Source organism: Gallus gallus, chromosome 24 (assembly GCF_016699485.2).
Source record: "Gallus gallus isolate bGalGal1 chromosome 24, bGalGal1.mat.broiler.GRCg7b, whole genome shotgun sequence".
Lineage (NCBI taxonomy): Eukaryota > Metazoa > Chordata > Aves > Galliformes > Phasianidae > Gallus > Gallus gallus.
In genome coordinates this window covers 3159277-3176408 of record NC_052555.1, presented here as the reverse complement: position 1 = coordinate 3176408, position 17132 = coordinate 3159277, and the positions used below count along the sequence as shown (strand labels likewise).

Here is a 17132-nt window from a genome sequence, read left to right as displayed (position 1 = left end):
TGACTCCTCGCTCCCGCCCGAGCACCGCACCCCGCGGACACTCCATAACCACGTTACGGGGCGGCGAGGCGGCCGCACGTTCCCCCCTCCCCATCCCGGCACTTGGTAGGTGCCGCGCCGCGTCCTCCGCCGTAACCATGGCGACGGCGCGGCCCAGCCCACTGCGGCGGGGGGCGGCAGCGGGGCGAGTGCAGGCCGCTGCGGGGCTGTTCCCAGCCCACCCTTTCCTCCGCTATCCGGTCCAGGGATGCAGATGATTTAGGAACGCTTTCATGCAATCAAATGGAAAGAAACTAACCGGAAGCGTTCGTGGGCTTCTCACTGCGTCTGACAGCCAAGCCTAAGGAGTTGGGTAAAGGGAGCACTCACCGCTTCTTGTACCTCTCTGCAGCTGTCAGATGGCTCTCGTTGCTTTGCTTTCGCTTTGTTTTCTTTTCCATAAGCTGCTTTGTGTCTGATCAGCTTTGTTAGCAGTAATACATCACCTTAAGGCAAATGTTGTTACAAAGTCATGCATTCCTTGATATTAACTGCTTAAAGGAATATCCATGCCATGGGTGAGGATAAACATTTTAACCGTAGAAGATCACTGCCACAACTCCACACTAACACAGACCTCTTCACTGGCTGCACGGCCTCTTTGGTTCACTTTCCTGTTTTCCACACGCAGGGTTGGTGCAAACCATCAGTGCCCAGCACAGAATGGACGCCTCAGGTACGGAATACGTTATGGTTTCTTCTCCATACACTTTCCATGTGAGTAACGAATGCTTTCCTCAGAGCCAGCTCACACAGCCACGCTTTCATCCTGCGAGTTGGAAAAGGTCGCCTGCAAGTGAAGGGAGCATCGGCTCAGAGCTGCGAGACTGCCAGGACTCCGATTCTGAAAGCCTTGTTCTGGAAAGGCAGTATCAGTTAGAACTCCAGCAGCGGATTCGTGCTAATGATGAGCTGGTAGGACTGAGTGCTGGGGAGCTGGAGAATGACAGCTTAGAGGAAGAAGATAGCTTGGAGAAGATGAGTTCAGAGGAGCAGGAAGGAGCTAAGTATGGCACAGTGCAGTATACACACAGAGTGCCAAAGAAAGAGAGTGATGGAAGGTAAGGCATAGGCTGTCAGTAGATGGGCATGGTTGTTCTGACCCTTATATTCCTCAGGGTACACATTACCTCTTCAAAACCAACTTAGATCACCAAAGTTCTATTTAGAACACCCAAGGACCAAGTTATGTGCAAAACTACTGTTGTGTCTTATCCACATTCATAATCATTATACCCGTTTCCCCAGCTGTTTATCACGTTGGCTAAAACACCAGTGCAGGAGGTTAAGATGGAGAGAAAACATCCCTCACAGACTTTATAGGCTCTAGGCTCTGCATATGGATGCTCATGCTACAAACCCTTTCAATTTCCATCTAAAGCAGGCAAGCAGGAAGGTAGGAAGTGGCAAATGGTTTGTGTGGCATTTTTGAGAACGTGGGCAAGAGGATTTCTGGGGCTGGAATTGGGGAGAAAGAAGAGAAAACAGAGAAAGGCACATCCTCCTTTCATTTCCTGCAAAAAGATCCATGCTGAGCAAACTAGGTCACTGTCTGCAAGCAAACATGAAGGCAAAAGTTGATAGGTTGAAAAAACACAGTTTTGTTCTTAAAACTGCATAAATCTAAAATTAAGTGTTACCATCATTAAACATTCTTTAGGAAAGCATTAACTTGCTACATAAATAAAATCAAATTTGCTGTCTTATGCGTGAAAGGTTTAACACTATAAATTGGGAGTAATTCTCAAGTTTAAAGGGATTAAATTAAACCTGAAGTAATAATAATGTGCAGTTTCAATTTAATTGTCTACTTAAAATAAAGTGGCAAACAAATGAAGACTAAATGATTAATAGCATGCTTTTATTCACGTCCTCAACAGGCAAAATGGCCAGTTATTGAACATTTTATTGTGAGTGCAAATGATGTTAATTGTACTAGAAACATGCTCTAATTTTTAGTAATTTTTTTGACTGAATACTATGCTGAATGTGGGGCTCTTCATTAAATGGAAATTTGATTTTATTTTGTTTGAACTTAGCCTAGTAAGTACTCAAATACAGTCCATTAACCAGAGCAAATATCACAGCATATGCATATGAACCCCCCTCTCTACATCCATTACTAACCTCGGAATTTGAAGAGGAAATGCTGCATCTGTTGTCTACGTACCACACTTTTGTTGATGAGTACAGAGTCCATCTAACCTTTATATCAAGTTGGGGGGCGGAATAAAAGATGCACTTCTTGTCTGCGGATGATTAGAGATGAAGGAGCTCTTCACACTCATTTTGTTCCCGTGCGGTGACCTGGCCTGCATAATCCTGTTGAGCTGCTGTGCACACATTTCAGCACAATAGAACTCTCTGGCATTATACTGTGCTATTTGAATCATTACAATTATATCAAATATTTCTATACTCGTTTCAAAATATGGTCGCCTATTTTTGTTTACCTGCAGTGTACGAGAACTACAAATAATAATATTTTCACTGGTGTAAATCATCTCTGGTACACAGGATACCATCGTGCTTACCTGAAATGAAAAGCATTGCTAGAAAAACAGATGTTTTCACTACTTAGGAGCCTCTTGAAATATTGGTATATAGTTAACCAGTTGAGGAATAAATGATTTGTGGAAATGTTAATGTGATTGGCTATGCTGCAGTTTAGAGAATTCAGCTTAGGCAGTCATTATTAGTTCTACTGAGATTTGAGAGTGGAGTCTTAGCAGGTACATCACTTCTGTTTTACACAGCAGTCTGTGTTTTGTAGGTGTCATCATCAGAATGGGAACGGTAAGATACAGTTGTTTTATCTTGTAGCTGATTCTGCTAGTGCTTATAAATATCCATCCTAACTTTAGGATCAAGGCTGTATACCACCGTGATCTGAATGTCAGGCCAATTTATCATTCAGTGATAATGGAAATTAAATACAAAAAGGAGGTCCTGCCTAAATTTTGTACTCAAACGTTTTATAAAACTGTTCTGGCTGTGGTCCCACCAGTGGCCCCACTGCATGCTCCAAACTGGTGTGGTTGGTTGTGTTTGCAGAACACTTGCAGGCTCAAATTGTACACTGAGAAATGTAGAAGGTATGCAATTTATACATGAATAATTTTACATTTCTGTTTTAAATAGGGAACAGCAGCCTGTAGACAAATATTTCAGCCTCAAGTACAATCCTAACTGGAGGAACACCAAAGAGGCGTTGGAATTTTGTGAAGTAGAAAAAACACACCATGTTGCTGAAGGAGGCAGTGTGGACCTTTCCCAAGATTCATTTTACCTCCATTCCAGTGGCTCCTCAGAAGAAAAGAATCAACAGGAGGCAAAGTTTCAGGAGTCATTCTCTGAGTTTGGTACAGAATTACTAAGCTTTCATGAGCCAAATGCCTTCGTCTGCAGTGAACCTTTTAGGTTACATACCAGAGGGAATGAATCTTCAGATGGCTATTATTTCAAAGACAGTCCTAGTACATACAGCAGTGCTTTTTCTCTTCAGATTCCAGAAGATCGACCCCAGAGAGCAAAAAAAGACTTTGTGGAAAAAAACAAGCGGACTTTAGGATTGCGTACAGACAAGAACAAATCCTATCTTCAGTTACACGGCAAAAAGGAAGAAGTTATTCAAGAGCAGGTAGGTAACTTTGGCAACTTCTAACTGCTATAAACCAAAGCCTGCTGTTGAAATAGAGTATCTGTATGATCTTACAGGTTTGCATGAGACTATCATGCAACTCAGAACTTACGATTTCCTATGAGAATCTGGTTCACCTATTGGTGCTCCATATATTCCTGGCCACGAAGCATGTCTGCATCATCACGGAGCAACCTCTCAATAGTTCCTGAAAGAAATACTGTCTTCTTTCTTATAGATTCCACATTGTACCTTATTTTTTGGAGCATCAGATTTTCCTCAGCTTGGCTGACATGAATTTGGTAATACGCTGCTTTCAAGGGCTTACTGCTGTCATTTAGTGTCACACATTTAGGAGTATCCAGGAAAGATGTGAATTTGAGTGCTCAGGCAGCCCATTACCCTACTTGCTTTCTCACCCAGACCAAACCTGGTATTTGGAATCAATCAGTAAATACTGGTAATATGTTGTAATTGGGTTGTAAGGGCTTGGCCTTCTTATGATTGACTGTGAAATGTCAAACACTGCATTAAGGATTAAGTGGAAATGTAATAACAGTTCCTAATGAACAATTATACAAGAGTTTGTTGCTTTTACTTGCTGCACATTATGCATAATGACAATATGGAAGTCACTGAATCACTCTGTGAGTTACAAAGCAGAAAATTATTCACTTGCAAAACTAGAAACTTGTGACACGTTTTTTTGTGGCTAATGAGTGGTTGACACAACACTAGAGGGCATCTGCTGACTGTATTACAATGAGAGCAACAGTGGACATGCTCTTTTCTCTCAGAGCTGTTAAAAGCACTTGGTTTTTTTTTTCAGTTATAATTTATTTGATGGTAAAAATAATTGGCATAGATGGCTGCTAATTAAAGCTGTGTTGATATGATTATGTTTACTGTATGGGGAGTTCTTAAAATGATTCATATGCAAGTATTGGAGCCTGGGATCGGGACTTTGTGGTGTAGATGTTTTTTGAAGGATGTGTAGTAGGAAAAAACAACAACAAACCCAACACTGCTAAAATCAGAACTGTATGCCAAGATTACCTTGCTGAGGTAGCCATCAGGCAGGAGCCAGGCAGGCTGCACTGTGTGCAGAAAGGTGTTTTTCTGTCCTCAACCACATGATAGAGCAGCAACAGCATCACCATCACCATTTTTGGCCAGCTAGCCTTGTATTTGCTGGAAATAAGCACAAGGAAGGAATACTTACCTTTCTTGTTCTTAATCAAGACATCCATTCCTCTATCTTGTTGGAGGAGTGCATGAAGGCCTGGTAGGAGCATCCTGTTAACCAAAGCTGGCCCGTTGTCTCAAGGCTCGTGATTCTCAACTCAGCAGTTAAGTCTTCTCAATTAGGCCAACCGCCTCACCTGGAAAACTATCAAAAGTGCAAAAACAGCATTTTTATTCTCTGCAGAGTGAAGACAACAAACCACGTGCAGCCTCCTGGAAACGTGGAACACATTCTGAGTGTAGGCTTATCCTATAGTGGATTATTTTGAGCTTTGGAGGACTTTGAAGCTTTTTTATTGGTGTAACTACTGTTAGGTGTCAGGCACTGTGGAAATGAAACAGTTGTGGACACTTGAAATACATACATCTCATACAAGTTTGTTCAATTGACGTAGTATCAGGTAAAATATTTGCAGCCTTGTTCTTGCAGGATTTACAGATGTTACCTCTGTGCATACACACAGCAGGCTGTATGTACCAAAACATACTATAAATGTCTGTTTATCTGTATATTTTCTAATTTATATAGCATTTTATAAAGCATCAAGTTCTTTGCAGTGCTGCCTGATTCTTTAAGAACCTGATGATGAATTTCAGGGACGGAGAGAAAGAGGGAGAGAGAGGCAGACAGAGAGAAGTAGCAGCCAAATCTAGCTCAGCTGTACTCAATATGAGTTGCTTTCCTACCTACAAGCCCCTTACTTCAAAGCAAGGAACATAATGTACAATTTTTTAATGGCTCTAGACCAAGGCACTCAGACTCTCTGTGCACTGCGCCTTACCTCAGTGTAAACACCTAATCAAGATTGCCTGCGCTACAACAATAGCAGCCAAATGCAATTCGAGAACCACAAGCCTTTGAAGTCCTCACTGCAAAGGCCGGTTTTCTAGTCTGGGATAATGACATGCCATGATTGCTGTCTTTGTTGTATCTTTTCAGTAGAGAAGCAATTATGGGCCTCAATTTAACAGAATAGGCATTACACAGCTTATGATGCTCAAAATGCAATTTCATTTGATCATTTTCTCAATTTGATTGGTATTAATAGAATAGTTCACAAAAAATGCTGGCAGAGGTTGTGTCCTGTTCCTCTTTCAAAGAGATAATGTAGAAGTATGCTTTACCTGCCCAGTAAACCATCAATACAGTCAGGCAGTCGGTTCCACCAAAAACATCTTGCTGACTGCCAAGCTGCATCTATCCCCGGTTCAGGAAACCTACATGGTAACTTTCAATTTGTTAACTTATCTAGTGACAGCTAATAGAATCTGCATTGCCATTTGGGGCAGTAAGTTCACCTGAAAGCTCAGCAATAGGCCCTGCCTGCCTTTTTCTAGTTCTCCCAATCTCTCACCTCCTAAAATGCAGGTTTCTTTTCCCCCCCTCTCTCTAAAAGTAAAGGAATACTCCCTGCTATCCTACTACTGTTAATGGTGTATTTTTTTCCCTTTGCTTTTCATTTGTTCTTTCAGCCTTTTATTTTCTTGTCATCTATCACATAATACCTAACTGTACCATTTGAACTTCACTAGGAGTCAAGTTATTTCTCATCCACTTCCAAAACTTTTAAACCCTTCGTTCTGACTAGGCTATATTAGCTTATAGTCATAAACATTCTATTTTTTTTTAGGTTGCAGATACTAAAACTGTTGATGAGGAACCAGTTCAGAGTGCCTTACCATACCCAAACATGAAAATGCACCCCGAAGACAAATGGTGCCTGAATTCACAGCGGCTCAAGGTTCCTTTTTGATAGAACACATTAATTGAAATGTATTTGTCAAAGCATGCAAGTTTGACTGTTTCAATCTGTAAGCTCGTTACTTTGAGAGTACCAATTAATTACATTAAATTCTTAGGTGTAAATCTGCGCATCCTGACAAGAATGTAGCTTATTCTGTATATTGTTGTATCTCCTCAGTTGTGAGGATTCTGAGCTAGAACTCAACTTCTGTTGCATTATTTGTCCCATAAACCCCCAGCAAACATCAAGGGGTGGCCATAGAAAGTGTTACAAGAAGTTGTTGCCGTAACCTACTACAGATCTATTTCATGCTGGCCTTTCAAGCCAATATGATAGGATTACCTTTGGAGCAATGAAGAGACCAGGTTGTCATCACTGGTGGAAAAAAGCAAGGATTTCAGAACCAGAAATTCAAGCTAACTGGAATTATTATTAACAAACCTAGTAAATGTCCTTGTATTAAATTTGAAGTAGTTCAGCAGGCTGTTCAAATTCCTCACTGTTCACTTAAGAGTAGAAGCTGAATTTTTACAAAGAGCAAACAAGATTTTATGCTGCTGTTTGTATTAAGACATGTGCTTTAAATTTGAAGTTTAAAAATGGGGGAGGTATTTCGCAAGGCTCCTCATTCCATTTAAATGGGAAAACATTGAGCCTGGTCTCATATTGGCAGTAGCTCATGCTTTCCACCATTGGCACAGTATGGCAGAGCACTAATCATTACAGGAGAGGTCGAGTTAACAAATCATCATCTTGGCACCAGGAGTCAGGATTCCCCAGCGCTAAAGCTTTTGCCAAAACATGCTTCTCTGTATGTGGATTTAATACCTACCATTAAGTAGTTATTCTGAGTGCATATGTTATGCAGTAGTTGCAAGTGTTGCTAACAAAAGAACCCTAGAGAGACAGGAGGATGAAATGGAGGATTGTAGTGCTGACAAAGATTAAATGGACTGAGAATGGATTTGTGTATTACCTAGAAGGAAAGCCATGCCTTTCCTCAAAATGGGCAACACAGGATGCTGTAATTGGAAGGCACTGAATAAACCCCAGTTTTAGAGCGTGTTGGTTTAGCTGAATACAGTAGTCCTGGTGTGCTTAAATTCTTAATTTTTTTCTTATTATTTAGATAACTTTTTTCAAGACACAGTACAGGGAGGAGTGCTTGGTTTAGAAGTGAAATCATTTAAGTCATTGACATAAGTTTGTTTCTGTTGTGGACCAATCTAACAGGGTGTATATAGCCATCTTTTCATGAAATTTGGTACAATTTAAAAGACAAGAACTGATTTGATTTCCGAAACGTTTTCCCCAGGTGGCTGACATTGAGCTACCTCTTGTCTGCAGGATTCAAAATAGTAGTCTGTCTATTTAAGGGCACCTGGTGTTGCACCTCCTTCAGATGAAGCTCCCTCACTCAGTATTTACCAGAGCATCGTTCCTCAGATATTCTCTGCATCTGTCAGGACCCATTTTTTTTTAGTGCTCTGCTTCAGAACTTGTCTCAGGGCCACTAAGCAGTGCTTTAAAGTGGCATTATGCATTGTCCCTCAGCAGCTGAATGACATTTATTGTGCTGTTCACAAATAGAGATGCATACTTTTTATTAATTTTGGATTAAGTCTAGCCAGGCCATCACCTGTTATAGCCACACGTATAATGACTGAGTCAGGGTTACTATATACCTACATAGTATATAGTATATACCTATATAACTATACCTAGGTCTCTTTAAGGGCCCTTCCATCAGAATGCGTTTCCTTAATCCAAAACCTTACAAATACCACAAAGAAAAACTGTTGTCCTACCATTCTGGACTTAAGGAAACAGATGCTTTCCCTTTAACATGTCACCCTATGCTAAAAGTTCACTTTTAACATTAATTTTCACCCAGTATTCATTCAGCCCTACACAACATTGCTATAATTCCTTTCAGGTTGAGACTGTGGGCATTGTAACAGGCAAGTTACCTATACACTTACATATTGTTGATCATAATGAACATATAAAAGAGCAACCACTGAACTCCACTTTTGATAACTTGTTTTAGGATCATCAGAATAAGTGGTCCCAAAGAAACAAAGTAAAATCCAACCAAAATCTCGAGGGGAGAGATTTTTCAAGGAGTGATAACCATCAGCCAGCAGGAAGACCAGCAAAACCAAGGTCTTGGCACTACAGGCACCACCAGATGTCAGAATTTCAGACTGCTCCCATGCAGGCAGTAGAACAAGACAACAGCAGTGCACTGCAGAATTGGCTATACCCAAATCCTTCTGTTGGCCCTGACACTAATACAGCAGCAAATTCAGATACTTGCTTAAATAATTTCCCAGCGTGTACTAGGAAGAGGAACAAGAATTGCCAGCTTGATCATCCAAATGGACTTCCACATGGCCAGCAACATTTATACAACCATGCCACTGTGCCATTTTTCCCAAGAGATGGCAGTACCAGTGGTCAGGCACATCCAAATCAAAAGAAGAGTTCTACTTTTAATGCTAACTATCAAGAAATGGTAAAAGATCAAGTATTGCTTCAGGATTGCAAAAGGCACATTTATGCTACCAGTAGTTTATGGTAAGTATGTGTGCTGAAACTATGTCCTGATAACAGTTTGATAAAGAAAATGTGTTGGTTTTTTTTTAAGGTCCAAAAGACAAAATTCTTTGGTTCAAACCGACCTCTACAGATTACCACTAACTTAAGATTCATTCAAACTATTGATTTTTTATGTGTTATTGGAAAAGGACAGCCCTAGACTTCATGTTCTCTTGCACACAGAATTTTCCACAGTGGAAAGTTTTCCCCTAAAGTTTAGAGGGGGAAGTTTGAAAAACAGATGGCAAAGAGTACTGTGCATAAACTTAAGTCTAGTGCTATCTGCATAGAGTTATATCAAAACTTACCTTGTAGGGTGAATATCCAGGGTCATTCTAGCACCAATTCTGGCCTGCCACACAAGTTTTGAAAGTTGTCCCTATTTGCCATCATGGATCGACAGACACATTCTTGCTGACTTTGTAGGAGTTTGCTGATTGCTGTAGGAGTTAATCATTTTTGTGCACAAGTTCTGGAAGCAAAGACTGGACAGTGTTGACATGGTAAAGGGCATGACAGTCTAAAATCAGCTATGTAGAATTTCAGATAGACAAAGCATTAATTATTTCAGTACTCAGCAGGCATGATCCAAAGCCCTTTAAAGGCAGTTTTTGTTGACTTAAGCTAGCTTTACATAAGGCTGAACATTTCCCCATCTAAGTTTTTTTCTGTTCACATGACTCAGGTTCTATGAACATGGATGCAAGCAAAGTCAGTCTCTGTGAGATTCCCACAAGTCCACTTTCTTGTTCCCATTAGCTTCTGTGAGCAAGGATCATTCTTTGTACAGATGACTTGTTATACTATCTGCTGTATACAAATAAAGATATTCTTTCTTTTTTGAGGCCTTCCCAAGCTTCTGTTCACAGTTCACCTGCAGCCTTTTGTACAGTCTCCGAGCTAACACAAACCATGGAGCAACAGAACCAAGAAATGACTTGTTTGAGAGAAGCTGATGACTTGCACTCGTTCAGCCCACTTCTACCTCTAATACCCCACTTAGAAAGTGATTCAGAGGTAGATCCAGAGAGAGGTGAAGGAAATCAAGTGAAAATAAGTCGAAGCAACTCTGAAGGCTATCTTATGCAAATGGAAAAGCAAAAACAGCACAAAGTCTGCAAGAAGGTAAGCAAATTGATGTAGGTTAGAGAACTGTACATTTCTACTTTCTCCTCTGATTAATTTTTTTTTTTCTTGGTAATCCAAAGGTCTTTACTAAAAATAAGAAAAGGAAGCAGAAATGAGGACTTTTTCATTCTTACTGAGAGAAAGCACATGAACGCACGATGACTTGCCTAGAGCATTAAAAATGAAGGAACAAAGGTAGAAACAGACACTGAAGACATTTACTGGTGTTTTTCCTGACCAAATCATTTTAATCTAGAGAGCGAGGCAGTTCGCCACCTCTACCTCCATCACTTTGAGACTTGATTATCTCTAAGAACACACAGAACAGTGTTTGTCCTTTCGGGTAATCAGTGATAAAATGATTTAGAATAAAGCTGTTTGTATAAAGCAGCAGGTAGCCAGGCTTCAGATCTGAACAAACCATTATCCTGGTCATGCTCATTTGCTATCCAACTCAAATCTCTTGGTTTCCAAGGGAATCAAACTGAACAAGACCAAACTTAGAGGATTTGTAAGGCTAACAGCATAAACATTATTACAGGTCTGCTGACAATCCCACTGTGGTCCTTATTAAAACCTGCTTCCTTTTGTTTTTCCTGTGTGTTCAGATTTCATACTGTAACCAGTTACACAAATGCAGTGGAACAGCATAGGGGTCTCCCTGTGCATCCATGACAAATTAAATGTTTAAGAAGTTAGCTCCACATTTCAGGGCAGACAAACTAAGCTGGAGTAATTACTCATGTGCTTCATCTAGGAGGCAGTTTGTGTATTGCTGCTTGAATGCCTCTAAGAAGAATTAGTTGCACTACAATCAGAACTGAAGGGCAGATTTCCTTCCCTTTCTGTTCCCCCGAGTTCAAAAAATTATTTTTGTCCTGTATTTTCAGTAGCTTTCTCACACTCTGTGTGTGAGGAATGCCACAAGAATACGATTCTTTATGTCTCACAGAGCTTTTTGTAATAAACAAACACAGTCATACTCATTGCATGCACATTTTGGCTTTGAAAATAGAGCAGAAGCGAGTGAGCGCTGTGTATACCTCTAAATGATTGGCTCTTCACAGCACCTCAAGTGAAAGGTTGGGTATATCACAGAAGATTAGGAATAGCTGATACAAACATCACATCAAATAGAAGATAAAGCACTCAGGCTTCGTTTCTTTGCAGTTGAGTTTAACTTGAACACGTGCACAATTTTTTTGCATAGTGAAATTTCGTGGTGTTTCTGCATGGCTTCGTGACTGAAATTGCTACAGAGCTGACCATAATGAGTTCTCCCTGACAATTTAACAGATATTCAGTCTTTAAAAAATTAAGTCTTCTTAAAAGAGAGCTTGAAAAATTCTCTGTAGTAAAGTCTCAAAGGGTTCAAATGGCGTCACTTGTCTTCCCTGTGCACATGTAGAACTTTCTGTGTTGCAAGACATGTATTTTTCAACAGGCAGGCAACAATTTTACATTGCAGTTTGAGAACAAAGAAAGGTTACTATAACAAATAATATATGCCTATTTTTTTGCCACCAAAGTCAGGCATTTTTATCTGCTGCTCTTATAAAAGTTTATTTGCAGTTTTGTTCTGATAACTGTCAAATGGGTCACTTTCACCCATCTAAAGCTCACAACATGTCATTTTTGACTGAGAAAGTATTGCTTTGTAATTTGGATGATTAGTAATTACCCATCCAGATTCAAAGGAAATGCAGAATAATTTCATTTCCACAATTACCTCAATCTTTTTGGTCACTTAGAATTCTTGAAATGAGGCATGGCAGAGGTAACACTGAGACTGCAAGCTGAATCCTGCTCTTGAGTTTGGTGTCCACTACAAGACTGGTTTTAATTATGCTTTATATAAATGAAATAGTATACATATATAGAAAGGGAAATCTTGTCACTGAGGTGTGTTTTTCAGCCATATAGCTCAAAAGCCTGTATCAATCTCGATGTGAAGCTTGGAGGCCTTGGACCTGACTATGAAGCAATCAAGGAAAAAGTGAGTGGTCCCCATCTTAACACTCTGCTTTTCAGTTGAGCAAAGTGAACTTTGGCAGGGGAGAATGGCAGAGAAGTTATCACTGAGAAGCAGTGTGTGTTTGTCTTGTACTTTGTGTGCTTGACTCTAGGTCTAGGTTAAGATCATAAGGAGAGATTTCAAATAGAAAGGAAGACAACTGTAATGTGGATCATTTCAGCCCTCTAAAACAGACATTAGTTCAACGGGAGTAGCTGGACATCGTATACTCACCTGGCTGAGTTGCACTGACATTCCCAGTGTAGAAGATACTGTTTCCTAACCTTGAAGGTGGAAGTAAAAGAAGATATAAGTAGTGTAAACATGAGAAGAAAACAGCTGGGTGAACTTTACTTACTGTTAAGCTAGTGCCAGGTATTATTACCCCGTTGAAATGGAAACGGTTTGGTGCAAGTATCAGTTGGTATCATTTGACCTGTTTTCCTCTGGTAGCAGCTATCTATCTGAAGTGCTGCAAGCTCTATCCTCCATTCTTTGAGACTATTAATCTGATAACAGTTGCGTTATTTGAAATTCTCTAGAGAAAGCTTGTAGGACAGCAGAAAGCAAGTGTGATAAAACGATCATCCTTTTGGAGTCATTTCCTATTATTTCCGCAGCCTTCCCATAAATGAGAGAGATTGGAGATCTCAGATTGGAATGGACTGAGCCTGGGACACAGTGTGTCCTTAACAGCTCCTAACACTTGTGGAGCCTGGCATGCTGATGTGGTATTACTGCCCTGAAAGGAAACCATTGACATTGGTTGATAACTGGGGAGAGGTAGAGCAGGCTGCTGAATTTGAGCATAATGAATTGTTGAGTAAATGAATGTTGAGTAAATTTTGAGTAAAAATTGTTGAGTAAATGAGGCTCTGAATGAAGCATGTCATTCAGAGCCTCAGAAGCCAACAGAGAGGTTTTTAAAGTCACTGCAAAAGCTGACTGGTATTAGCACAGCCATTTTAGAACAGAACTGATGCACTGAAATATTCCAACTAAAGACACCTTGCATTTCAGTTGAGCTCTATCCTCAATACCGTCCAAGAAAAAGCTCTTAAATGTGAAGAGTGACTAAAAAACTATAACACTCATCAGGGTTTCCTGTTGTGTTCTGCTGAGGAACAATCAATACCTCAGCCAGCTTAAATAGCAACAGGGATACAAACGGAAGACTCCAGTGGAAAAAGGTATTTCATTGATGGATCCATGTTTAGTCGTACACTTTGTTTCTTTTGTCAGAAGGAGAAGTTAAAGCAACAAAAGGAATATGCACAGCGAATTAAGGAGCACAACATGAAAAACATTGCTTTGGTTCAGAGGTTACCTACAAAACCCCAGGTCATATCTTCAGTGTCAAGACAGAAGGTAAGGACAGAGTTCTTGTCAAACATTTGCAGAGAATGACTGTGGACTTTACACGCAGAAAAAGAAAGGCAGACATGAAAAATGAAGGAGAGCAGGACCCCTACAGGAACACTATCCAGTGCAGCACACTCGCAACTTCACATCAGTGGTAGAGGCCATGCTACTACAGAGTGCAATCTTCTGATGGACCACAGATATCCACTTATTAGTCTATTATCCACCTCCCTGTCAGTCTCAATCACAACTCTTTGCACTTCAGTTGCATAGCTACAGTAATTGGCCTTATTTTTCAAGCCCATACAACATTACTTTAGCCTTCACTGTCCTTCAGAAGTAACCTAAATGAGAAGCAACTGACTGTGTGACAATGGCATACACAAACAAAGGGAGTCCCTTCTCTCTCTTGCAGAAAGTAATAAAGCTCTGAAAATAATGTATATTCTATCAGATCAGTTCTGCAGTAGCTCACTGATATGATGCTGAAAACACCAGATATTTCTCTGAGGTGATGAATGAGAACTGTCACATAGAAAGAAGATTTTCATTTTACTATCAGTTGAATTCCTCAGTTACATACATTCATTTTCAGACCATGTAAACCATGAAGAGGTGAACCTGCATTCTCTACATGTCAAAAGGGCTTCGGATTCCTGCAGAAGACTTTATGCCAAGACTTCCTTCATCATTTGTGGCCTTTCAGTACATCAGTTTCGTAGAATTTGTCATTTGAATGCTCAGTTTCTGTCCTTGGCACATTAACCCATGGAACACTCTGCAACATATGACTGAGAACAAGAGCTTAATGAGATTGAAAGAAGTCATGTTTAGCGACTGGAATGGTGTTGCTTTGTTTCTTAAAGGAAAACCAGTATGTTTCTTTATGTAAGATAGCCTCCAATGGTAAATGTTAGGAAGCAAATCTCCTCATGGTGCATTATTTTGCCTGTAGCAGAGGCTTCCTGCAGTTGCTACTGAGGCATCTAATGCAGAACACTGTCAGAAATAGAAGATCAGGAATTAGGGGAACTTCTAATTTGGCTCAACAAAGAAACAACCACATTTTCTTGACATGTTGAACAGGTTTTCTCTTAATCACACTTTCCCCCATCTTCATGTTTTTAGGCACTGGAATATGCAAAGAAGATTCCTAAACCAAAGACTTTGACGGCAAGGCAATCAAATGAAGAGGTGAAAGAGGAAAGAGTTTTGCTACCAAGTTTAAAAGGAGACAGTTTACCTCCAATTACATCCTTGGAAACTTTACGAAGCAGACACGAGAAGGAAAAGCAAGTTGTAGCTGCTTTCAGAACCCTTCATATCTTATAAGTGTCTTGAAATGATAGGGATATCTTCAGGACAAAAATATCAGACCTGTTTAATTATGAGCTATTACATTCACATATTGATTTGCCATTCCATTCAAATATAGATTGCTTTAAGTTTTATCAGTTTCAAGTTTTAGAATGAGTTCTACTAAATATTGAAAAAGTAAATGGTAACATAGGCAGCATTTTAAGTGTGCTCATCTGATTTTTAGTTTTTTCCCTCGCTGGGATGCTTTTCTGAATTTTGGTTGGACTTAAAGGTCTTCTCCAACCTGAGCAATTCTATGATTGGATTTTACAGGCAGAAGTTTGTGTTGTACATCATCATCTTTGGGGGAAACTTGGCGGAAAAAGCATCTTGAGTGTGGGAAATGTAGGTCAGGTTGAAGGAGGAGTGTTTTGCATATCAAAGTACAGTGGACATCTGCCTTGCAGCTTGTAGGACAGGGCTGTCCTCTTCCCCAGCCTACTGTCTTCTCCCCTTTGGGATCTTCAGCACATGGCCCCTCTTGGTGGAACCTGCATGCTGCAGTACAATCCACCCAGCTAGGCTGGTTGTTTCCATGCCGTGCCAGTTACTACTTTTCTACTTTTATTTTTTAACTAAATAGTAACACTTGGAAGCATTTCTGGTTAGAGAACCTCAATTTGTTGTTTCTGCTTAAAAGTGATAATCCCCCCTTAATACAAATCTCAAGTACCTATTTTAATGAAACCTTCAGATGAATATCAAAGAGCTATTTACTCGTATCTAATATTTTAATTAGATTATATTCTCAATTTAACCCATTAAACCCCCTTTGATGATCTCCATGTTTAGTGTTTAGCCCCAGATGCTGGAGGTAATGAATATTGGACCTTTGGTTTAATGAGAACTTCTGCCTTTCCAGCCTGACTCCCTTTGTATCCCCTTTTTTTTTTATTTTCTGAGCTATAGAATTCAGTTAATTGAAGAAGTCTCTTACCACCACACATTAAGGAACCTAAATTAGCATCCCTTTTCTGATTAGAAAATGCAAGCAGACATTTTCTCTTTGATCTGAGGATTGAGTTGAAGTAGGCAACAGCTCCCTGAAAATGAGCTGATGGCCTTATTATTTGGCTGACATGCAGATGCGTCCATGTGGTGCAAAATGCTTAATGTCTTAATTGATCACCTTCCTCCCTATCTGTCATCTCGCTACCTTGTAGAGCTCCCATAAATTAGGATGACCTTTGTGGGTAGGTGGTGTGGGTTTTGGTTTTGTTTTCTTAAATAAAACAACAAACTTTGAAGAAATATTTAAATACTGAACCTGTGCACATTTATGTGATGCTGCTTTTGGAGGGGGATATATATAGAGAGAGATAGATATGTATATACATATGTATATATTTTTTAAGTCTGATCATGATCATCTCACAAACCATTTGGAAAGTACTGTATTTTTTTCCCCTAGGAAAAGACATTATTTGCAGCATATGTGCTAAGAAAATCTTTTGATCTACCTCAATACTAATGCAAATTCTTCCTGCACCTAACAGATATGGTGGCACAAAAAGAGACCATACAAGTAAATGATGAGCATCCATCTGCTTAAAAGCAAAGGCCAAAACTTAATGTCTTTCAAATTAGGAAGGCAAGGAATTTAAATAAGAAATAGGCTTTGAATTTTGCATTAAGTATTCAGAGAGAGATTTAGTTGGAGTAGAACCTGTCTGCTGTAGTCCCATGGCTGCAGCACAGCTATTTGCAGAGCCTGGCGTTATTCACCATGAGCACAGGCTGCCTTTACAGGGGCAGAAGTGTATTTGTGTTCACCATACAATGGAAATTCTCAGCATTTACTTGGCAGGCCTCTTCTACTTGCCACCATTCCTTAATGTTTTAGATTGGGAAAGTGTAGAAAACAATTATTTGACTCCACTTCAAGTCAGGAAGGCATACTGGGTAGTTCATCTTTGCTGATATGTGGAAGCATTCAAAGCTTTCATGGTACCTATACCAAATGAGAGACCCCTGGGTAGTGTCACCTGTCAGCCTTCTG

General features: G+C 40.0%; 1 protein-coding gene across 1 annotated transcript; it reads left to right on the top strand.

Moving 5' to 3' along the window:
• The first annotated feature begins 59 nt into the window (after positions 1 to 59).
• On the top strand, positions 60 to 16392 carry C11orf63 (chromosome 11 open reading frame 63). Its single transcript, XM_046903851.1, has 9 exons — positions 60 to 105; positions 671 to 1100; positions 3181 to 3679; positions 6556 to 6666; positions 8720 to 9249; positions 10116 to 10395; positions 12314 to 12394; positions 13655 to 13780; positions 14903 to 16392. Exons 2-9 carry the CDS (start codon positions 703 to 705, stop codon positions 15104 to 15106), a joined length of 2229 nt encoding a protein of 742 aa, XP_046759807.1. The 5' UTR covers positions 60 to 105; positions 671 to 702; the 3' UTR covers positions 15107 to 16392.
• The last annotated feature ends 740 nt before the right edge of the window (positions 16393 to 17132 follow it).